This window comes from Aquarana catesbeiana, linkage group LG03 (genome assembly GCF_042186555.1).
Source record: "Aquarana catesbeiana isolate 2022-GZ linkage group LG03, ASM4218655v1, whole genome shotgun sequence".
Classification (NCBI taxonomy): domain Eukaryota; kingdom Metazoa; phylum Chordata; class Amphibia; order Anura; family Ranidae; genus Aquarana; species Aquarana catesbeiana.
The window spans coordinates 342,178,305-342,204,041 of NC_133326.1; the positions used below are offsets into that span (position 1 = coordinate 342,178,305).

Below are 25,737 nucleotides of genomic sequence, written 5' to 3' on the forward strand. Positions count from 1 at the left end.
GGCAAGGAAGTTGGAAGTAAGTAGTCTGTGCTTCCCATCAAACACAGCTACTGTTGTGCCCACAGCCCATCAAAAGCTGCCACTCTGCCCCATCAAAAGCTGCCACTCTGCCCATTAAAGCTGCCACTCTGCCCATTAAAGCTGCCACTCTGCCCATCAAAGCTGCCACTCTGCCCTTTAAACCTGCCACTCTGCCCCATCAAAAGCTGCCACTCTGCCCATTAAAGCTGCCACTCTGCCCATCAAAGCTGCCACTCTGCCCATTAAAGCTGCCACTCTGCCCCATCAAAAGCTGCCACTCTGCCCATTAAAGCTGCCACTCTGTCCATCAAAAGCTGCCACTCTGCCCATTAAAGCTGCCACTCTGCCCATCAAAAGCTGCCACTCTGCCCATTAAAGCTGCCACTGTGCCCATCAAAAGCTGCCACTGTGCCAAACAAAAGCTGCCACTGTGCCCATCAAAAGCTGCCACTGTGCCCATCAAAAACTGCCACTGTGTCCATCAAAAACTGCCACTCTGCCCATCAAAAGCTGCCACTGTGCCCATCAAAAACTGCCACTGTGCCCATCAAAAACTGCCACTGTGCCCATCAAAAGCTGCCACTGTGCCCATCAAAAGCTGCCACTGTGCCCATCAAACACAGCCACTGTGCCCATCAGACACAGCCACTGTTGTGCCCATCTGACGCTGCCACTGTGCCTATCAAATGCAGCCACTGTGCCCATGAAATGCTGCCACTGTGCCCATCAAACGCTGCCACTGTGCCATCAAACGCAGCCACTGTGCCCATTAAAAGCAGCCACTGTGCCCATTAAAAGCAGCCACTGTGCCCATAAAATGCAGCCACTGTGCCCATCAAACGCAGCCACTGTGCCCATTAAAAGCAGCTACTGTGCCCATCAAACGTAGCCACTGTGCCCATCAAACGCAGACACTGTGCCCCGCCTAAAAGCAGACACTGTGCCCCACCTAAAAGCAGCCACTGTGCCCATCAAAGCAGCCACTGTGCCCATTAAAAGCAGCTACTGTGCCCATTAAAAGCAGCCACTGTGCCCATCAAACGCAGCCACTGTGCCCATCAAACGCAGCCACTGTGCCCATTAAAAGCAGCTACTGTGCCCATTAAAAGCAGCTACTGTGCCCATCAAACACAGCCACTGTGCCCATCAAACGCAGCCAGTCTCTGACCATCTCTTGTATCATATCTGCAGTCTTTGACTATCTCCTGTAGTATGTTTGCAGTGTCTGATCATCTCTTGTACTATGTATGCAGCCTCTGACCATCTCTTGTACAATGTATTCAGGCTCTAACCATCTCTTGTACAATGTATTCAGGCTCTGACCATCTCTTGTACAATGTATTCAGGCTCTGACCATCTCTTGTACAATGTATGCAGGCTCTGACCATCTTCTGTACTATGTATGGAGTCCTTGACCATCTCTTGTACTATGTATGCAGTCTCTGACCATCTCTTGTATAATAACTGCAGTCCCTAACCATCTTCTGTAGCATGTTTGCAGTCCCTGACCATTTCTTGTATCATGTCTGCAGTCTCTGACCATCTTCTGTAGTATGTCTGCAGTCTCTGACCATCTCTCGTATCATGTCTGCAGTCTCTGACCATCTCTTGTATCATGTCTGCAGTCTCTGACCATCTCTTGTATCATGTCTGCAGTCTTTGACCATCTTCTGTAGTATGTCTGCAGTCTCTGACCATCTCTTGTACTATTCATGCAGTCTCTGACCATCTCTTGTACTATGTCTGCAGTCTCTGACCATCTCTTGTACTATTCATGCAGTCTCTGACCATCTCTTGTACTATTCATGCAGTCTCTGACCATCTCTTGTACTATGTCTGCAGTCTCTGACCATCTCTTGTACTATGTCTGCAGTCTCTGACCATCTCTTGTACTATGTCTGCAGTCTCTGACCATTTCTTGTATCATATCTGCAGCCTCTGACCATCTCTTGTATCATGTCTGCAGTCTATGACCATCTTCTGTAGTATGTCTGCAGTCTCTGACCAGCTCTTGTATCATGTCTGCAGTCTCTGACCAGCCCTTGTATCATGTCTGTAGTCTCTGACCATCTCTTGTATCATGTCTGCAGTCTTTGACCATCTTCTGTATTATGTCTGCAGTCTCTGACCATCTCTTGTACTATTTTTGCAGTCTCTGACCATCTCTTGCCCATCAAACGCAGCCACTGTGCCCATCAAACGCAGCCACTGTGCCCATCAAACGCAGCCACTGTACCCATCAAACGCAGCCAGTCTCTGACCATCTCTTGTATCATATCTGCAGTCTTTGACCATCTCCTGTAGTATGTTTGCAGTCTCTGATCATCTCTTGTACTATGTATGCAGTCTCTGACCATCTCTTGTACAATGTATTCAGGCTCTAACCATTTCTTGTACAATGTATTCAGGCTCTAACCATCTCTTGTACAATGTATTCAGGCTCTGACCATCTCTTGTACAATGTATGCAGGCTCTGACCATCTTTTGCACTATGTATGGAGTCTTTGACCATCTCTTGTACTATGTATGCAGTCTCTGACCATCTCTTGTATCATAACTGCAGTCCCTAACCATCTTCTGTAGCATATTTGCAGTCCCTGACCATTTCTTGTATCATGTCTGCAGTCTCTGACCATCTTCTGTAGTATGTCTGCAGTCTCTGACTATCTCTTGTATCATGTCTGCAGTCTATGACCATCTCTTGTATCATGTCTGCAGTCTATGACCATCTTCTGTAGTATGTCTGCAGTCTCTGACCATCTCTTGTATCATGTCTGCAGTATCTGACCATCTCTTGTATCATGTCTGCAGTCTCTGACCATCTCTTGTAACATGTCTGCAGTCTTTGACCATCTTCTGTAGTATGTCTGCAGTCTCTGACCATCTCTTGTATTATTCATGCAGTCTCTGACCATCTCTTGTACTATGTCTGCAGTCTCTGACCATCTCTTGTACTATGTTTGCAGTCTCTGACCATCTCTTGTATCATAACTGCAGCCTCTGACCATCTTCTGTAGCATGTTTGCAGTCCCTGACTATTTTTTGTATCATGTTTGCAGTCTCTGACCATTTCTTGTATCATGTCTGCAGTTTCTGACCATCTCTTGTACTATGTCTGCAGTCTCTGACCATTTCTTGTACTATGTCTGCAGTCTCTGACCACTTCTTGTATCATGTCTGCAGTTTCTGACCATCTTATGTATCATGTCTGCAGTCTCTGACGATCTCTTGTATCATGTCTGCAGTCTCTGATCATCTCTTGTACTATGTCTGCAGTCTCTGACCATTTCTTGTATCATGTCTGCAGTTTCTGACCATCTTATGTATCATGTCTGCAGTCTCTGACAATCTCTTGTATCATGTCTGCAGTCTCTGACCATCTCTTGTACTATGTCTGCAGTCTCTGACCATCTCTTGTATCATGTCTGCAGTCTATGACCATCTTCTGTAGTATGTCTGCAGTCTCTGATCATCTCCTGTATCATGTCTGCAGTCTTTGACCATCTTCTGTATTATGTCTGCAGTCTCTGACCATCTCTTGTATCATGTCTGCAGTCTTTGACCATCTTCTGTATTATGTCTGCAGTCTCTGACCATCTCTTGTACTATGTTTGCAGTCTCTGACTATCTCTTGTACTATGTCTGCAGTCTATGACCATCTCTTGCATTATGTCTGCAGTCTCTGACCATCTCTTGCATTATGTCTGCAGTCTCTGACCATCTTTTGTATTATGTCTGCAGTCTCTGACCATCTTTTGTATTATGTCTGCAGTCTCTGACCATCTTTTGCATTATGTCTGCAGTCTCTGACCATCTCTTGTATTATGTCTGCAGTCTCTGACCATCTCTTGTACTATGTCTGCAGTCTCTGACCATCTCTTGTACTATGTTTACAGTCTCTGACCATCTCTTGTATCATAACTGCAGCCTCTGACCATCTTCTGTAGCATGTTTGCAGTCCCTGACTATTTCTTGTATCATGTTTGCAGTCTCTGACAATTTCTTGTATCATGTCTGCAGTTTCTGACCATCTTATGTATGATGTCTGCAGTCTCTGACCATCTCTTGTATCATGTCTGCAGTCTCTGACCATCTCTTGTACTATGTCTGCAGTCTCTGACCATCTCTTGTACTATGTCTGCAGTCTCTCACCATCTTTTGTACTATGCCAGCAGTCTCTGACCATTTCTTGTATCATATCTGCAGCCTCTGACCATCTCTTGTATCTTGTCTGCAGTCTATGACCATCTTCTGTAGTATGTCTGCAGTCTCTGACCAGCTCTTGTATCATGTCTGCAGTCTCCGACCATCTCTTTTATCATGTCTGCAGTCTCTGACCATCTCTTGTATCATGTCTGCAGTCTTTGACCATCTCTTGTATCATGTCTGCAGTCTTTGACCATCTTCTGTAGTATGTCTGCAGTCTCTGATCATCTCCTGTACTATGTTTGCAGTCTCTGACCATCTCTTGTATCATGTCTGCAGTCTCTGACCATCTCTTGCATTATGTCTGCAGTCTCTGACTATCTTTTGTATTATGTCTGCAGTCTCTGACCAAATTTTGTATTATGTCTGCAGTCTCTGACCATCTCTTGTATTATGTCTGCAGTCTCTGACCATCTTATGTATCATGTCTGCAGTCTCTGACCATCTCTTGTATTATAACTGCAGTCTCTGACCATTTCTTGTATCATATCTGCAGTCTCTGACCATCCCCTGTAGTATGTTTGCAGTCTCTGACTATCTTGTTCTCTTTATTGTTAAGAGATCATGGGAGGATCCCAGGTTAACAAAGACTCCTTAGGGGAGCATATCTGTGTTTGAGTCGTTGCCATAGAAACATTTGCAAAGGGGAGGAGTTAGTAAGATGACCACACCCCCGTGGGGGCGCCCAAAATATTTCTGCACCCAGGCGTCTGTGACCCTAGGATCGGCCCTGCCCTCAGCACTTCCTGAAACTCCCCTTTTCCCAGTGTTCTCTGTCTCTCTCAGTTTTCTGGAAGGACCAGTCAGAATCTCTCTTTCTCCATCTTGTGGCCAAAAGGATAAATTGCATTACAACATGCCTGCTACATACAGTATATACGTTGTATATGTAAATTGTCAGTACTATATACAGTAGGTACCTAAAATAAATTAAAAAATTCTGTAAACACAATGAAGTGTCCACAAACCATTACCCAAGATTCCAGATTGCCACATCAGCCACTACCAGGAAAAGTTCAAGCAAGAACATGTTCGTTATCAATGTCCTAGCCACCCAGGGTTGTGGCCAAGCTCCACAACACCAATATCCCTTCCAGAATAGACCAAAGGTGACAGAGCCAGCTGCTCTGACAAACTTAAATCCTTATTTAACATAAAACTGTGCTTCCATATTTTAACTTAAAAGGTAATTAGAAATTGGATTAGCCATGTATTCCTTTAGTTAGTTATTCGACATGATACACAAGAAAGGTGATTTAAGGCTAGCTGTAGCCAAATAACTTCTTGAGAAAATTCTGCCCATTGGCATGACTAGTGCAGCAAAAGCTAGCAGTACTTAAAACAGTATTGACCACTTCCAGGGCCGGCCCTGCCATGGGACCCAGTGGGCCCATGGTCCCAGGCAGCATCTTAAGAGGGGCGGCAGCCGGCAGTGACAAGTTGTACGTGTACGTCACCTATGCCAGCTGTCTCCCGAGATCTGCCTGTGGGACTGTCACTGCTGAGAAAGGCTGCATCCAATGAGTGTGCAGTCCATGCTACCTGTAAGACAGTTTCACACTGAACCGATATTGACGCTTGCCAGAGCCCCTCAGTGTGTGAAAATATCATGTAATATACCTGAATGCAGAGAGAGACCAGCTGTCAGAATTCAGCATTGATGTTGGGGTGGGCGGGACCCAGCAGCTATCAAACACCAGCCAATGGCCCCCCCAGCAGCTATCAAACACCAGCCAATGGGATGGGCTTTGGGAGCGCCACTACATGTATGTGGCCCCTCCCTCTTTCTTAAGCAGCCCAATTATTGGCTGGTGTTTGATAGCTGCTGAGTCCCATCCACCCCCGACATCACTGCTGAATTTTGACAGCTGGTCTCTCTCTGCTTGCAGTTACATTTCATGTCAGTTTAACATACAGTTTTACTAAATGTCAATATCGGCTCAGTGTGAAACTCCCTCTCCTCTGTCAGTGCCAATCAGTGTCACCTGTCAGTGCCAATTAGTGTTTCCAATCAGTGCCACCTGTCAGTGCCAATCAGTGCTTCCAATCAGTGCCATCTGTCAATGCCAATCGTTGCCACCTGTTAGCGCCAGTCAGTGCTAATAAGTGTTTCCAATCAGTGCCACCTGTCAGTGCCAATCAGTGCTGCCTAATATCAGTGCCAACCAATGCCACCTATCAGTGCCAATCAGTGTTTCCAATCAGTGCCACCTACCAGTGCCAGTGCTGCCAATCAGTGCTTCCAATCATTGCCCATGAGTGCCACCTATCAGCGCCCATCAGTGCTGCCAATTAGTGTCCATCAGTGTTGCTAATCAGTGCCACTAAATGCTGCCAATCAGTGCTGCTTATCAGTGCCAATAAGTGCTGTCAGTGCTTTCTATTAGCGCCAATCAGCGCTGCCTATCAGTGCCAATCATTCTTGCCAATCAGTGCTGCCAATCAGTGCAGGCATGAGGCGATAAACTCAGCAGCCAGGCACATTGTCCATGAGGGGCATGTGGAACTTGAACTTTCGCTTTAAGGGAGGTGACCCCCTTACATGCCACATTTGGCATGCAATATTTTTTGGGGGGAGCCAGTACCCTCCCAGCTCCCACTTCCTCCCGGCGCACCGCGGCACCGGAAGGGAGATCACCTCTCCCCCCTCCCTCTCGGCAATCATCTGGGACACGTCACAGGTCCCAGATGATTGCCCGGCCAGTCACGGCGCGCAGCTCGCGCATGCGCAGTGGGTGCCCAGCTGTGAAGCCACAGCCGGGTGCCCACAGTTACAATGTCAGCACCGCATAGAGGAGGGGGAGACGAGCGGGGCTTCGTACCCCCCGCATTGCTGGACCCTGGGACAGGTAAGTGTCCGAATATTATAAGTCTGCAGCTGCAGTATTTGTAGCTGCTGACTTTTAATTTTTTTTTTTTTATAAAGAACTCTGCTTTAAGGACTGAGCCTTTTTCTGAGATTTGGTGTTTACAAGTTAAAAACTGTTTTTTTTGCTAGAAAATTACTTAGAACTCCCAAACGTTATATTTTTTTTTCTAACACCCTAGAGAATAAAATGGTGGCCATTGCAATACTTTTTGTTACACCGTATTTGCGCAGAGGTCTTACAAGCGCACTTTTTTTGGAAAGAAAATGACTTTTTTTAATTAAAAAATAGGACAAACAGTAAAGTTAGCCCAATTTTTTTTATATTGTGAAAGATGATGTTGCGCCGAGTAAATTGATACACAACATGTCACGCTTTAAAGTTGCGCCCACTCGTGGAATGGCGACAAACTTTTACCCTTAAAAACCTCCATAGGCGATGTTTAAAAAATTCTACAAGTTACATGTTTTGAGTTATATAGGAGGTCTAGGGCTAGAATTATTACTCTCACTCTTACGATCCCGGTGATACCTCACATGTGTGGTTTGAACACTGTTTTCATATGCGGGAGCTACTCACGTATGTGTTCGCTTATGCACACGAGCTTCGTGGGACGGGGCGCGTTTAAAAAAAAAGTGTATTTCTTATTTATTTTGTTCTTTTACAAAAAAAATTGTGTCACTTTTATTCCTATTACAAGAAATGTAAACATCCCTTGTAATAGAAAAATAGCATGACAGGATCTCTTAAATATGAGATCTGCGGTCAAAAAGACCTCAGATCTCATATTTATACTAAAATGCAATTAAAAAAAAAAAAAAAAAAATCTTTAAGAGCTATGGGAGGAAGTGACTAGGGATGAGCTTCGAGTTCGAGTCGAACCCGTGTTCGACTCGAACATCGCCTGTTTGGTTGTTTGTCGAATTGCGAACGTTATGGGCCGTTCACGCCAAATTCGAGTGGCGCATCACGGCCCATAATTCACTGCGGCATTGCAGTGCATTGCTGGCTGATGATTGGCCAAGCATGCACTATGACCCACATGCTTGGCCAATCACAGCGCCGTCTGTACAGAGAGCCGTAATTGGCCAAAGCTAGGGTGACTTTGGCCAATTATGGCTCAGGGGATTTAGTACACGCCCCACACTATATAAGGCCGCCTGCGTGGAGAGAGATAGACAAAGAGACAGTGTCATTTGATTTAAGTTAGATAGAGTAGGCAGGCGAGTCAGTTAGCTGCACTTACAGTGTATTGTGTGTATATATATGCATCCTAGGTGTTGTATATATACAGTGGGGCAAAAAAGTATTTAATCAGCTTACTTAAAAAGATGAGAGAGGCCTGTAATTGTCATCATAGGTATACCTCAACTATGAGAGACAAAATGTGGAAACAAATCCAGACAATCACATTGTCTGATTTTTGAAAGAATTTATTTGCAAATTATGGTGGAAAATAGGTATTTGGTCACCTACAAACAAGCAAGATTTTTGGCTCTCACAGATCTGTATCTTCTTCTTTAAGAGGCTCCTCTGTCCTCCACTCATTACCTGTATTAATAGCACCTGTTTGAACTTGTTATCAGTATAAAAGACACCTGTCCACAACCTCAAACAGTCACACTCTAAACTCCACTATGGTGAAGACCAAAGAGCTGTCGAATGACACCAGAAACAAAATTGTAGACCTGCACCAGGCTGGGAAGACTGAATCTGCAATAGGCAAGCAGCTTGGTGTGAAGAAATCAACTGTGGGAGCAATAATTAGAAAATGGAAGACATACAAGACCACTGATAATCTCCCTTGATCTGGGGCTCCACGCAAGATCTCACCCCATGGGGTCAAAATGATCACAAGATTGGTGAGCAAAAACCCCAGAACCACATGGGGGGACCTAGTGAATGACCTGCAGAGAGCTGGGACCAACGTAACAAAGGCTACCATCAGTAACACACTACGCCGCCAGGGACTCAGATCCTGCAGTGCCAGACGTGTCCTCCTGCTTAAGCCAGTACATGTCCGGGCCCGTCTGAGGTTTGCTAGAGAGCATTTGGATGATCCAGAAGAGGATTGGGAGAATGTCATATGGTCAGATGAAACCAAAGTAGAACTGTTTGGTAGAAACACAACTCATCGTGTTTGGAGGGGAGAGAATGCTGACTTGCAACTAAAAAACACCATACCTACTGTGAAGCATGGTGGTGGCAACATCATGCTTTGGGGCTGTTTCTCTGCAAAGGGAACAGGACAACTGATCCGTGTACATGAAAGAATGAATGGGGCCATGTATCAGCAAGGGCATTGAAGATGAAACGTGGCTGGGTCTTTCAGCATGACAATGATCCCAAACACACCACCCGGGCAATGAAGGAGTGGCTTTGTAAGAAGCATTTCAAGGAACTGGAGTGGGCTAGCCAGTCTCCAGATCTCAACCCCATAAAAAACCTTTGGAGGGAGTTGAAAGTCTGTGTTGCCCAGCGACAGCCCCAAAACATCACTGCTCTAGAGGAGATCTGCATGGAGGAATGGGCCAACATACCAGTAACAGTGTGTGACAACCTTACAGAAAACATTTGACCTCTGTCATTGCCAACAAAGGATATATAACAAAGTATTGAGATGAACTTTTGATATTGACAAAATACTTATTTTCCACCATAATTTGCAAATATATTCTTTCCAAATCAGGCAATGTGATTGTCTGAATTTGTTTCCACATTTTGTCTCTCATAGTTTAGGTATACCTATGATGACAATTACAGGCCTCTCTCATCTTTTTAAGTGGGAGAACTTGCACAATTGGTGGCTGACTAAATACTTTTTTGCCCCACTGTATATACACTGTATTCAGTTTAGCTAAATCCATTCCTGTTATTCTCTTCCTAATATATTGGCAGGCAGGTGTTTTTACAGTATTTACAGTTAGTCATACTACAGGAGTAGCCAAAAGTTGGACTTTTGAGGCATGGAAACAATGGAGAGGTCACATAGATAATATTCAAAACTTTTTTTGAAAAAAGTACATCTTATGGACACAGTATACAAAAAGAGAGATAAAAAACATGAAAATAATACAGTCTGTACAGTGAGCCCTTGTGCGTCTACGCATTTTGCCGTGAGGCTTCTTCAGGACACGATCAAGGTTCAGAGATGTAACAAAAAAGAAAAGAGAGCAAGTCTCACTGTCTGAAATGAAATACACTCCAATTAAAATCAAAAGTGTTGCACAAATGCATTACAACTTGTTACATTAAAAAGCATGTGCTAAAGCATCCAAGAGAGATCAGCATGAAACAGTAAGATGGCAATAAAAAGATACCTTCAGTTTGGTTAGGCCTCATGCACAAAATCCCCGAAACCAGAAATTATCCAAAATATGAAATGTTTATAACAAACTGTGGAGAAGTAAAAAAAATATTTTGCAAGGGGCTCCAACACAGAGTATAATACAGCAGACAGTTAATATGCCATTAGAAATTAGCAAAGACAGGGTACCTACTAGTGTGTAGACTTCAAAACATTACTACAACAGGGGCAAATGTATGTCTTGTATCCAGGCAAAGAAAGACCATAATGTTATTGAAAGGTCCAGCATCCAAATAAGGGAGAACGCCTTAGTAGGGTTAAGCAATGCTAGCAGCATGCAATGTAGCCATTGCTAGCATGCAGTACCTAAGGACATAAAAATGAAGAGAGGGGGGAGTGCATTAAAGTGGTTGTAAACCCTCACAGACCACTTTGACCTACAGGTAAGCCTAGATTAAGGCTTACCTGTAGGTCCAAGAAATATCTCCTAAACCTACACGCGTCGTAGACAGCGGCGCGTAGGCGCACTGAGCATGCCGCTGCTAACGGCGATATGCCATTAGTGGCGGTTCCCATGCGCTTGCGTGGGAGTGACGTCATCGCAGCCAATCACAGTGCCGGAGTCACGATACCCGGAAAGAAAATGAACGCTCCGTAGCAGAGGGGACAGCGGTGACATCACAGGCTCCTGTGTCAGGTAAGTGGCTTTACCTTTGCAGGGAAACAAAGAAGAAGTAAACCCATCAGGGTTTACTGCCTCTTTAAATAACAGTGGTAGCCAGGACAATGCCCATGAAAGTGGCTGATGAGGATTTACTTACATGGTGCTGAAGAAAGATGGATATGCCCCTGGGAGACAGCCGGGTGCTGTACACAAAGCCCACATTGAAAACATGGGCTATTTATACAGCCCGGCCGCATCTCTGGCCAATAGGAGCAATAGCGTCATATGACGCATTCACGTCCATACGTCATGGTGAGAAGTATTATGGGCAATGTAAGCAGTGCAGCGAATGGACCTGCCGTTCGGTTTGCGCATGTGCAGGGTACAAGAAACCGGACAATTGGATTATGGGGCTTGTAGGCAAAGTGGTTGAGCGAAACTCCACTCGCACTACATCAGCATACAAATCAGAGAAACAACAAAAATTGTATAGGATACTGTGCATTGGATATAGTGATGAATAGGATATGCTGCTGCTAAAAATGCCTCTGTGGGGAAACATAGAAGAAGATATGTAACACCATCCTATAAATGGGAGCCAAATACTGTCACCATAGAGTCCCGTGAATGGAAAAGCACATGCTAGACAAAAACAACAACAATGCACATGAACAATAGTGAATTGATTATATAAATTTTTTTGAATTTAGTTATATCTTATTCCATTGTATAAGAGTATAGTCAGAGTAGTTGGCTTACAACACAGCCAAGTAATAAACTCAAAGTATGCGAGCTATACATCGTGTGATAACACGTTGATCCATTTGTATGATCCTTTACTTGTTGATTATGTAATCACTGCAAATGAAACAAAAACGGACAAATAGAAAAAGGGAATGGGAAAGACAGAAAAGAAAAGGGGGGGGAATGCAGAGGGCAAATTAAAGGAAAGCAGCTGCAAGGTCATTGTTACAAAAAAGGTCCAAAACTAATCATATCATTAAGGCCTGGGTATGCGGTGGTCTGCAAACTGTGTATCCATTGAATCTCTCTTTGGAGAACTCTGCGGTCAAAATTGCCCCGGTGGGGGTCTTCATGGATAACATCAAGAGCAGCAAATTTGAAAACCAAAGGTTCATATTTGTGTTTAATGGCTATATGATAGCCCATAGTTGTGTTCAAAAGGCCACTAGTGGCGTAGTAAACACGGTCCTTAATCCTTCTCCAAAATGGCCGGATAGTTTTACCAACGTAGAAAGCTCAAATTGGCAAAGTATGATGTATATCACTCCTTTGGTTTGGCAAGTAATATGATGTCGTAAGGAGTGAATCCGGCAATTTGGAAGAGGAACAGAAGCTCCCACCAGTAAAAAGTCGTAGAAATCACATGCATTACATCGAAAAAGACCCAAAGGGTCTCAAACTCTGCTTTCACTTTTGCAATAATGGCTCCACACCAAACGGTCTCTTATAGAACCTGCACGTCGATAAGTGATTTCGGGGTTTAGGCCCTATGTACTTGGTTAGAATGGGATCCGCCAATACAATGTGCCAATGTTTTTGGATCACTGATCGTAATTTTGAATGATGGTCAGAGTAGCTGGCTGACCTCCAAATGGAATTTAACCTGCCCAAGAACCGCCTAATCTGTGACATGCCCACCAGGTGGAACTCAACGTTGGCCATGCTGCAGTGGCTGCACACGCAGCAGAGGGCCATCAATGAGTACCTGTGCGACTATGGCACCAGGACAGGGTCAGGGGAGCTTGTTTTTTTTTTTTCCCCACGCCAGTGGGCCATGATCAGGGATGCATGCACTGTCCTGTCACCATTTGAGGAGGCCACGAGGATGGTGAGCAGTGACAATGCATGCATCAGTGACACTGTCCCTCTTGACAACCGGTTGGAGCACACACTGCGTGGAATAATGGACAGGACACTTGAGGCAGAACAGAGGCAGGAAGAGGAGGACTTCCTTACCTTTCAAGGCCCCCTTTATCCAGACAGTGTTCCTGCATGCCTGCCGATCACACAGGAAGAGGACAAGGAGGAGGAGGACTGTGTCAGCATGGAGGTGGAGCCTAGCACTCAGCATCAGCAGCAGTCTTCATTTAAAGGGATCATTTACAGTCTGAAGAAACCCATGGACTTGTACGTGGCTGGGAGGAGGTGGCTGTGGATGATGTCATCCTTAGTGACCCAGAGGACCCCGGACCGAATGCCTCAGCAAACCTACGCTGCATGGCCTCCCTGATCCTGCAAAGCCTGCGGAAAGATCCTCGTATTCGTGGTATCAAGGAGAGGGATCATTACTGGCTGGCAACCCTCCTTGATCCACGTTACAAGGGTAAGGTTGCACACCTTATCTTGCCGTCGCAGAGAGAGCAGGGGATGAAACATCTTCAGGAGGCCTTGCAGAAAGGTCTGTGCAATGCGTTCCCAGAGACTGGGAGGTTACAAATTCCTGTTCCTGGACAACGTGTTGCTGAGGCTTCGGTCAGTCAAAGAAGGAGCGGTGGAGAAGGTTGCCGTCTGACCGATGCATTCAGACAATTATTTAGTCCGCAGCCCCAAGGTATGATCAGTTCCAGCAACCATCGCCAGCGTCTGTTTTACATGGTGCAGGAATACCTAGGGGCAAGATCAGACTTGGACACCTTTCCCACCGAAAATCCTCTGGGTTACTGGGTCTTGAGGATGGATCACTGGCCAGAGCTTGCAGAGTATGCAATTGAGCTACTGGCCTGTCCTGCATCCAGCATTCTTTCGGAACGCACATTCAGTGCTGCTGGAGGCTTTGTAACCGATCACAGGGTGCGCCTGTCCACGACTCGGTCGATCGACTGACCTTCATAAAAATGAATCAGTCTTGGATCACCTCCTGCTACCAAGCACCTGATGCTGATGTAACCGAATAATTTTTTTTTAAATGTCAGATCACTCCAAGACTGCCTATGCTGATGCTGAGTGACTATCCTGTTATGCTGAGTGACTATCCTCTTCCTCCTCACCAGCACCAGTGCCTAAGGCTCAATTTTTCAGCCCCTGTTTAACAGGGGCGTGTAATTACAATTTTTGATGCAATACTTTGCAGCAGAGCTCATTCCTGTGCTCCAACTAGAGTATCTGTGAGGGTTTGCAGTGTTGTGGGACCAGCACCAGTGCCTAAGGCCCAATTTTTCAGCCCCTGTTTAAAAGGGGCGTGTAATTACAATTTTTGATGCAATATTTTGCAGGAGGGTTTGTTGCTGTGCTCAACTACAGTATCTGTGAGGGGTTGCAGTGTTGTGGCACCAGCACCACTGCCTAAGGCCCAATTTTTCAGCCCCTGTTTAACAGTGGCGTGTAATTACAATTTTTGATGCAATACTTTGCAGCAGGGCTCATTCCTGCGCTCCAACTACAGTATCTGTGAGGGGTTGCAGTGTTGTGGCACCAGTGCCTAAGGCCCAATTTTTCTGCCCCTGTTCAACAGGGACATGCAATTAAAAATGTTTAAATCTAATATTTCACAGCAGGGCCCATTTTTGCGCCCACCAAGAGTAACTGTGAGGGCTTACAGTGTTGTGGCACCAGCACCACCACCACCACCAAAGGCCCAATTTTTCTACCACTGTTCAACAGGTGCATGTAATTACAATTCTTGATATAATAGTTCACAGCAGGGCGTTCCAGCGCCCACCAAGAGTAACTGGGAGGGTTTACAGTGTTGTGGCAACACCAACACCTAAGGCCCAAATTTCTGCAAAGTATATAGGGCAGGCCCCTACTTTCAAACATCCAACTTACAAACCACTCCTACTTGCAAACAGAAGGAGACAACAGGAAGTGAGATAAAAACTACCCCTAGGAAGGGAAATTCTCTTCTGTAAAAGTTAATATGGGAAAAACGTGTCTCCTGTCCACTGAAGCTTTATTACCAATCCTTGTTTCACTAAAAACCCCAAATTTTCAAAAAACATTTGTCATTGGGACAGAAAGTGAGGTGAAATCTTCTGAAGAGGTGCACAGACAGCAAAACAAATGTCACATGGGTGATAACCCTTCCCTATGTTTTCCAAAAAGCTTAAAAATAGATTTTTTGTCTGGAGCTACACTTTAAAAATGTACCAGTTCAAAATTACAAACAGATTCTACTTAACAATAAACCTACAGTCCCTGTCTTGTTTGCGCCGCCTGTATACTGCTGTTCAGAGTATATAGGGCCTGGGGGCCCCACGCCTTTCCTTTTTTTAATTTGGGTGCGGGGTTCCCCTTAAAAACCCAAAGGGGCTGGTAATGGGCTGGGGGGGTACCCATGCCATTTTTATCAATGATTTTCATCCATATTGCCAGGACCAGACATTAAATTAAAGTCGCAAGCAGCTTTAACCACTTACTTACTGGGCACTTAAACCCCCCTCCTGTCCAGACCAATTTTCAGCTTTTAGTGCTGTCGCATTTTGAATGACAATTGCGCGGTCATACAACACTGTACCCAAATGAAATTTTTATCATTTTTTTCCCACAAATAGAGCTTTCTTTTGATGGTATTTGATCACCTCTGCGGTTTCTAGTTTTTGTTAAAAAAATTGAAAAAGACAGAAATTTTTTTTTTTTTAATTATTTTTTTTAGATTTTGTTATAAAATTTTGCAAACAGGTAATTTTTCTCCTTCGTTAAAGTACGCTGATGAGGCAGCACTGATGGGCACCGATGGGCGGCGGTGATGGGCACTGATGGGTGGCAGTGATGGGCACTGATTGGGCACTGATTGATGGCAGCACTGCTAGGTGGCACTGATAGGTGACACTGGTGGGCATTGATAGGTGGCACTTGTGGGCACTGGCAGGTGGCAATGATAGATGGCACTTGTTGGCACAGATGAGGCATATGTGCCTCCTTCCTCTTCGGGACCGATGTCCCTTTGACATAAGCCGGCGATCGGCGTTATTTTCCTCCTCACACTGTCATCGTGAGGAGAAAACGAAACCGATCACCGAGGTTTTGTTTACATCATGTGATCAGCTGTCATTGGCTGACAGCTGATCACATAGTGACCGGCCCCTTACTCGGATCTGTGATCATCCGAGTCTCCGTGACTCGGTGATCACACTGCGCACACCGCGCGCCCTGCAGGGTGCGCGCGGTGCGCGAGCACAGGGGAGGACGTCCCATGATGGCCTCCCGGAAATTGAGGTCCACGCTGTAGCCGTCATTCGGCTATGGCCCGGACCTCAAGTGGTTAAATGACTTTTTTTTCTTTAGAAATGTCATTTTGTGCAGGGACAGTTCTAAACACGGGAAACACGCGCCACTTCACAGGCATACTATAGACACCCCCCAGGTACGATATTTAAAGGAATATTTCACTTTTTTTTCACTTTAAGCTTCATTAAAATCACTGCTCCCGAAAAAACGACCGTTTTTAAAACTTTTTTTGCATTTTGTCCCCTGGGGCAGGACCCAGGTCCCCAAACACTTTTTAGGACAATAACTTGCATATTAGCCTTTAAAATTAGCACTTTTGATTTTGAACGTTCGAGTCCCATAGACTTTAATGGTGTTCTAAAGTTCGCACAAACTTTAGGTCCGTTCGCAGGTTCTGGTGTGAACCAAACCGGGGGGTGTTCGGCTCATCCCTAGAAGTGACGTTTTGACGTCGCTTCCACCCTGCAATGACCTGGAGACGGGTGGGGGCCATCTTCCCCTCACTCGTCTCCTTGCCAAGCTAGGGAGCAGACGCGACCGCCTCTGCCGCTGCTGGCGGCTCCGGTCAGGGGCGGAGGGCAGCGGAGAGCAGCGGGAGAGGGTCCCCCCCGATAAAAGTGTCCTGAAGCGGACCGCCCGCTGAAGAAGAGGATACCACAGCTATCTGCTGCCAGAACAACGATATTCCTCTTCAAAGTAGCGACGTAAAACGACGGTGGCCGGTCCGTAAGTGGTTTGTATAATAGGTAATCACCACACTACTATTTTCAATAAACTACTGGAGGTAAAATAAGAAAAGTGTCAGTAAAAGACCTGCCGCTAAGCACAGTTATGTGTTCTCACACCACAAAAAAAAAAGTGCAGCGCTAACTTATTGATTAATAACATAAAAAGGTGGAATACTCTAATGTATGGAAATCTCAATAGGCTTCAATATTACGACAATACCGGTCTCTGATACACAACTTCACATATAATACACATCAAACTGGAAATAAGACATACTGTATAAAATGAAACTTAGCAGAGATGGTGAAAACCCCTCCTATAGATCTATTGGCTATAAAAAAAGTCTTCATCAGTTTAGGCCAATATGTATTCTGCTATATATTTTTGGTTAAAAAAAAAACGCAATAGGCGTATATTGATTGGTTTGCGTAAAAGTTATAGCATCTACAAAATAGGGAATAGATTTATGGCATTTTTAATCAGATTTTCTGATAAACGTAATTTTAGTTATGATATAAAATAATGAATGTGGGGGCCTTTTGGTGGGCATTATTTTTATTTATTTTTTTGGGGGGGGCAGCATTTCATTTAACCTGTAACCTGTAAAAAGATTTTTAAGTACCAAAGTTTGGCGCCATTCAACAAATGAGGGGAATTTTAAAGCGTGACATGTTAGGTATTTTTATACTCGGCGTAACATCATCTTTCACATTATACAAAAAAATTGGGCTAACATTTCTGTTTTGTTGTTTTTTAATTCATGAAACTGTTGTTTTTTTTTTTTTAAACGCCTTTGAAAAATGGTTGCGTAAATACCATGTGACATAAAAAAAGTTGCAATGACCACCATTTTATTCCCTAGGGTCTCTGCTAATAAAACACAATATATAATGTTTGGGGGTTCTGAGTAATTTATTAGCAAAAAATACAAATTTAGCCCTGGTTCACACTGTAGTGTTTTGACATGCGATTAGACATGTCAAATCGCATGTCACATCGGCAGCAATTGCCGTCAATGGCACCGTTCTAATCGGTGCGACGTCACATCTGCGGCGCTGTACCTTTTTCAAAAAGTAGTTTCTGTACTACTTTTTGCGATTTCGGGCTTCAATTTACATTGATATCTGTGCATAAACCCGCACAGATGTCTCTGAAATCACGGACAAAATCGAGACTGACATGTGGGAGTGAACTCGTGCGAGTTACACTGAACTGGCACGGCTTCATTCCTGCAGCTCAGTGTGAACCTGGGCTCAAACTTGTAAACAAAAAGTTCCAGAAATGCCGTAATAAATGCCAAGTCAAAAATGTAATACATTGCAGCTTACCAATCCTTATGCCCCGTACACATTTTCCGACGGAAATTGTGTGATAGGACCTTGTTGTCGGAAATTCCGACCGTGTGTAGGCTCCATCACACATTTTCCATCGGATTTTCCGACACACAAAGTTTGAGAGCAGGCTATAAAATTTTCCGACAACAAAATCCGTTGTCGGAATTTCCGATCGTGTGTACACAAATCTGACGCACAAAGTGCCACACATGCTCAGAATAAATAAAGAGATGAAAGCTTTTGGCCACTGCCCTGTTTATAGTCCCGACGTATGTGTTTTACGCCACCGCGATCAGAATGATCGGATTTTCCGACAACTTTGTGTGACCGTGTGTATGCAAGACAAGTTTGAGCCAACATCCGTAGGAAAAAATCCTAGGATTTTGTTGTCGGAATGTCCGAACAAAGTCCGACTGTGTGTACGGGGCATTAGATGTGGTGGCTTCATTAGTTTTCTTGTTTTAGGCTTTTTTTCCCTCTGTTTTCACCTGGTGATCTGGTCGGTGACACACCTCCAGTATTAGAGTGCCCCCACGCTAGATGAAGCAATACAGGGGCACAGCAGACAGCAGCAGTATCAGTCTGGGAGGAGGGTAGTGTTGGTTATACTAGCATATTTAGACACACTAATAAATTGAAGCCAACTACATCCTTTTGGGATAAAGGTTTTACATAAGTAAATAAAAGCTAATCATTGTAAGCACCCCTGTCAGTGGTAAATTGTTTGTCTCAACACTGTTACTAAGACATTTCCAGGAGAGCTTGTTCTGTTGAAAAGCAACAGACTTACCAGCTAGATCACCAGGTAAATATAAAGTAAAAAAGAAAACTAATGTAGCTATCACTATCACAATCTAAGAATTGGTAAGCTGCAACATAATAAATGTTTAGTTTTGGGTATAATACTGCTTTAAGCTGAAGCCTGCTTTTCTTTTTCAACAGGCTGCAGATGGAGGTAACAATTTTCTAAATGTTTCCAACTGTAAGCCTAAACTTCATCCTAGCCTAATTAATGGTAATACCCAGAAATTCAATGCAGGCAGTTGAAAAGATGTTTTATTCCAAAGCTAACCTTTCCAAACTTTTTTTGGGCCTATAAACAGGAACTCATCCAGATAATGGATAACAGAATTATGACCAGATTTGGAAGACACCACCCATTCCAAAAATGAGAAAATCATATAGCGATGAACCCTTGGGGGATAAAAAGTGGTGGAACAACCTATAGCTGTCTGGTTCCTTGATACCTAAGAGGGGCGACCTAAATTGCTGAATGGGAGTCACTAAAAGGGCGCTCAAACCATCCTTGTTGTTTTGCTCCAGACTGACTTGTTGGATTCTTTTTTTTTTAAACAGCGAATCATGGAGTCAGAGCCACTGCATGACAGTAGCAACATGTATTAGGCCATTTGCACTGGCCCTCATTAAATGTAAAGCATACACCCTTTCTCAACACAGTGCAGGAGGCCTGGTTGGTAGCAGGTTTTTAAAGCCCAACTCTGGACAGCTAAAACACTATCCCTTGCAGTGGGGCTGTGTTTGCACTGTAAGGGTTAATTGCTTGTATTGGTCTAGGGGAAAAAAATGAAAAAAACAAAACAAAAAAAGATTTACTTACTGAAACCAGCTGGACCGGTCCCTGCAGCTTCTCTTGCATTTTACAGAAGAGCGATGTGGGCTTGCCCACAACCTGGATCTTTGGACAGCAGAGGAGAGCTGTCAGGGGAGTGAGAAATAAGGTAAGTATTTGTACCTATTCCTTCCCTCCAGCCTACTAATCATTTAACCAATGCACCAGGTACATTTAAAACCAACCTGAATTTGGGCTTTAAGGAAGGTTCACTGTTGGTTGGAAATGTTTGTAACCAAAGACCTTCACTTTTTATTCCCGAAGGCAGCAATCGTTTTTTGCATATTCATTATTCATGGTCTGTGTTACTGGAGATGGGGCAGGAGTGAGTTCCTTGCCAACATTATTATATTGAATCCCTCTTTATCATCTCTGAAGTCTGAAAGATAGAAAGTATGATCACAGCCGCTGCTAAAAGTCATCTTTATCTCTTCTCCTGCAGTATTAAAGATCCAAAACATTTTATTTGTACATAAGAAGTAGTATTATAAGTTTCCAGCAGACAGCTCCCAGCCATAAATGATCTCATTCTGTCTGTTTTCTGCAAATTGTAAACTGGGTTATTTTAATATGGACCAAATGTATTTGTTTTCTGCTAGTATCCCAGTGTGTAATGAAAGTGAAATTATTTGAACTCTTGTTCATCAGCCCAACGTTGGGTGAATGAATAATTACACATTATACACAATATAGATTTGATTTGTTGGGTTAACGTAACTGATACTGAATAAACTGTTTGAAAATAGAATCTTAAGATTATTTTTTTTTTGTGTTTCAGGAAATGAGGCTTCATGGTCACATGACACATGGCTGGAATGTGTTTAACAGTATCTAAAAACAAGCGGAGGGATTTAAGCCATTCCTGAATGTGCACTATATTTATGAAGTAGAAGGAAATCCAGCTAAGTCTTATTTTACTTTTTGTCTTGGACTGCTTTTCTTTACCATTACTGGAAACAGAAATGTTTCTGCCACTAGCATGGACTGTTATGTTTTCCTTCATCCAGCAAGTACACTGCTTTGCAATACAAGGATGTGTTGTTCATGGCCAGCAAAACATCAAACTTCTGTGCTATGATAGAGGCTTGGAACATGTACCTGATCACCTTCCTAACACAACATCCGATCTTGATATTTCTTTCAATCTGATCAAAGTTTTAAAGACTGCAGATTTCAGCAATGTCAGTCATCTGCAACAACTAAATGTATCAAACAACCATATCCACATCATTGAGAGGGGAAGTTTTCAGATGTTAACTGCGCTTGAAATACTGAACCTCAATCATAATATTTTAATGATGCTAAATAATAATATTTTTGAAGGTCTGCAGAATGTTAGCACTCTTTTACTGAGCAATAACAGCATTGCTTCTATACTGCCAATGGCTTTTTCTTCTTTAGAAAATCTGAAGGTGCTTGATCTGTCATATAACCCACTTCAGACACTTGGATCTCTACGTTCAGTTTTTCAGATAAAAAGTTTGACGGTGATAGGCATTGCAAATATTAGTCTTGAAAACTTTTTATCTTCTGACCTTGAAAATGCTTCTAATTCACTCCATACAATTGACATATCTAAGAATCCACTTGCTTCAGTCAGTTTTAATTCTGATATCCTAAAGGGTCTTACTTCCTTAAATATCTCATTTTCTGGTCCCCCACTTACATGGACAGTTAAAGACTCATGCTTCCTGAGGGGGTTGAAGAGGATAATCATGGAAGGAGTAAGTTTGAGCCCAACAGTTATATTAGAGGTTATTCAGACCCTTAACTGTAGTTCATTGCAGGAAGTTAACCTCGGCCGTTTACACCTTACTGACTCTTACCATATTATCCAAGAACTTTGCCTTAAACACCCCAGAATTCAAACCCTTTATCTTCACTATAATAATTACAGTACATTTGAAATAAATACTTTTCAAAACTGTTCTGAATTAAAATTCCTAGACATATCTCACAACCAGTTTGTACATGTACCTGCATCTGCCTTTGACCATCTGACTGCTCTTGAACAGCTAACACTGGCCGGTAACAAATTATCTGTGCTTTCCAGTGGCTTTTCCCAGATGGCCAACTTGGAAAGACTGAACTTGAGTTTCAATCATCTCACAGAAGTGTACCTAAATGACACAAAATCATTCAGCAAACTGAAAAATCTAGACCTATCTGGAAACAAGATGTCTGTTTTTCACTCCTCCTCACCTGAGATTTGGAGTCTAGACTATTTAGACTTAGGACACAACTATCTCCTTGATATTTCTGAGTCATTTGGAAGCAATCTCAGAAATCTTCATTACCTGATACTGAGGACAAATAAGTTAAGTTCTCTCTCTGCAAATACTTTTCAAAACTTAACCTCTTTACATTTCATAAATCTGATAGACAATCAGATACAAGACATAGAACCAGGAGCATTCAAAGGTCTGCAAAACCTGAAAATATTACTGCTTGGAAGCAATAAACTAACTCTAGAATCTTTTCAAAGTAATACTTTTCAAGGGCTTGAATCTCTTACTGAACTTCAACTTTTCAGCAATTATATAGAATATGAATCCTCAAAAAAACTAACGGTGCCACCATTCCATTTATTGAAGACATTAAAGATTCTTGCTCTTAACAGTCAGGGTCATAACGGAATGAGGAATTTACCAGTCAATTTATTTGAGGGCTTGGTATCTTTATACAAGATTCAGATAGGAAATCTAGCCCTGTCCACCATTGATGACAATGTGTTTTCATACATTCCTCAGCTAAAGGAATTGGATTTAGGCGATAACCCTATACCGAAATTGAATGCAACACTGTTAAAGCCAGTTTGTAATTTGACTGAACTTCATCTAGCACAAATGACGCTCGAATCACTTGACTTTTTGGCTAGTTTAAATCTTTCCAAATTACATCTTCTTCGAGCTTCAGGTAACCAAATACACACTTTCAAGAAAACACAACTTAAGGCACTACCTTTTCTTAAATTCCTGGATTTGAGCAATAACCCAATGCTGTGCAGCTGTGACAACAAATGGTTTATAAGGTGGGTCCAAGATGATTTAAAAACCCAAGTACTGAATTTCTATGAATACCGATGTGCGTATCCCCCATCTAACAAAGGACAAAGACTGTCAACTTTCAACATTGACTCCTGTGGGCCTAGTTATAACTTTAATCTATTTCTGTCCACTTTTGTGGTCATAATCATTTGGTTGTTGTCTTCAACAGTATGGAAATTATGGCGATGGCAAGTGCTATATTTTTATTACATTATCCTTGGTTATTTACATGATAAGAAACACAAAAGGGTAAGACAAAACTATGAGTATGATGCTTTCATTTCTTACAACTGCCATGATGAAGAATGGGTTTTTCATGAGCTCTTACCAAACCTTGAAAAAACTTACCAGTGGAAGCTCTGTCTTCATCATCGAGACTTTGAACCAGGAAAAGCCATTGTGGACAATATTATAGATAACATTTACAGCAGTCGCAAAACAATTTGTGTGATCAGTAGACACTATTTAGCTAGTGAATGGTGTTCTAAGGAAATGCAAGTCGCCAGTTATCGTCTTTTTGATGAAAATAGTGATGTCTTGATTCTACTGTTCTTGGAGCATATCCCTAATCATAGACTTTCTATCTATCATCAATTTAGAAGGGTGTTAAAAAAGAAGACATATCTCCTGTGGCCTAAGAACATTAACGCTACAACTGTTTTCTGGCATATGGTGAACCAAGCTTTGAAAGATGATGAGGTATTGGAAGAGGCAAATGCTAGATAGGCTACATATATTTTAGTGGATATTTTGGGAGGGAGTTATCACCCCAGATAATACTTATGCAATGTAAATGGCTTTTCTATTATTATGTATAAATGTACAGTCGTGCTTAAAAGTTTGCATACTCTGGCAGAAATTGTGAAATTTTGGCATTAATATTGTAAATATGACTGATCATGCCAAAAAACTGTTTTGCTTTTTTTAGGGATAGCAATCACATTAGTTTGTTAGCTCTCACATGGATGCACTAAGCAGGCTAGACATTGAGTCAAGAGGAGGTAGAAAAGAACAGTCAAAAGACCTGCGTAACAAGGTAATGAAACTTTACAAAGATGGAAAAAGATATAAAAGGATATCCAAAGCCTTGAATATGCCAGTCAGTACTGTTTAATCACTTAATAAGAAGTGGAAAATTTGGGGATCTTTTGATACCAAGGTCAAGCCAAGGTCAGGTAGATCAAGAAAGATTTCAGCCACAACTGCCACAGGAACTGCTTGGGATACAAAGAAAAACCCACAGGTAACCTCAGGAGAAATACAGGCTGCTCTGGAAAAATATTTTTTTTATCCTTTTCCATATTTGTAAAGTTTCATTACCTTGTTACGCAGGTCTTTTGACTGTTCTTTTCTACCTCCTCATGGCTCAATGTCTAGCCTGCTTAGTGCATCCATGTGAGAGCCAACAAACTCATTGACTATTTATACACAGACACTAATCGTGCTTTAAAAAGCCACAAATTTGGGAAATGTAATTGCCATTTTAACCTGTGTGTGCCACCTTCTGTCTCTGTACCAAGGCCAAACATTCCAGGGTACGTAAACTTTTTATCAGGGCCATTTGGGTGATTTCTGTTATTATTATGATTTTAAAAGGATCCAAAAAACTACGTCATAATAAATGGCTTCATGTGATTGCTATCCTTAAATAAAAGAACATTTTTTGGCATGATCAGTCATATTTTCAATATTAATGCCAAAATTTCACAATTTCTGCCAGGGTATGCAAACTTTTGAGCACAACTGTATAAAGAAACTTACTGTTGTTATTTACATTGAATTTAATCAGTACTTATCTTTTTCCCATTGATAACTATTAGTACCATGGTTGTTCAATTGTTCATTACACCCAAGTATTTCAAAGATATAGCATTGGCAAGCACTTAAAGCCATTTACCCATGATCTCAAAATGTTGCATTAAATGGGGAAAAAAACACTTGTGCAAAAAACATAAAAAAATATACTTAAAGAGGAATTCCAGATATGAATATTTAATACAGTTACATTAATCCAACTTGGACCATTGTAACTAATTATATACCATACCTATCTGATGTCCCTGGAAGTTGGAAATCACTGAATCGATACTGCTACTCCAGTGATCTCCACTTGATCTCTGGTCTCATGCTGAGTGGCTGACCTGCTACATCCTGAACATAGGGGGCTGCCCACTCGGCTCGGGCACCATTCAGAGAATGCTTTGCATTTTCTGAATTAATGCAAAACATTCTCTGATTGGACGAAGTAGAAAGCATGATGTCACCACCCTGCCTCTCCACCTTGTACAATCAGAGAATGCTTCGGCATTCAGTCAGGAAATGCAAAGCATTCTCTGAATGGCACCTGTGCTGAGAATCCGATGCAGAAGGCCAAATGCTCAGCACAGGAACCTGAAGCAAGTGGAGATCAGTAGTAGCAGTGTCTATGTCAGTGATTTCCAGCTTCCAGGGGCATCAGACAGGTATGGCAGATATATATAGGAAAAGCAGATGCAGGTGCAGCACTTACAACGGATAGTCCACTCACAAATCAAAAGAGGAGTCCAACAATGGGTGCTCTGGCTCAAAGGGCCTCCATCCATGATACATAATGCTTAACAGAAGAAGAAGCCAGCAACTCCAAAATCTATATCGAAATCTTTATTGCTACATACAATAAGTTAAAAAGGGCTAACGCGTTTCAACAGTATAGCCTTGATCACAGCTCTAGTAGATATAAAGTTACAGTAGTTATAGAAAAGA

The 25,737-nt window shown here is 42.7% G+C and overlaps 1 protein-coding gene across 5 annotated transcripts in view; it reads left to right on the plus strand.

Moving 5' to 3' along the window:
* The window catches only part of LOC141132301 (uncharacterized), an 85,127-nt gene extending 61,265 nt beyond the window's left edge, over window positions 1–23,862 (plus strand). For 4 of the 5 annotated variants that reach the window (XM_073620570.1, XM_073620566.1, XM_073620567.1 and 1 more), the window contains one exon: window positions 20,727–23,862. In XM_073620570.1, the coding sequence (XP_073476671.1) occupies window positions 20,911–23,721 (2,811 nt within the window). In that variant the 5' untranslated portion in view covers window positions 20,727–20,910 and the 3' untranslated portion in view covers window positions 23,722–23,862. Of the gene's footprint in view, window positions 1–19,712; window positions 20,058–20,726 lie in introns of those variants that run through there. The other variant, XM_073620568.1, reaches the window with a different exon arrangement.
* The last annotated feature ends 1,875 nt before the right edge of the window (window positions 23,863–25,737 follow it).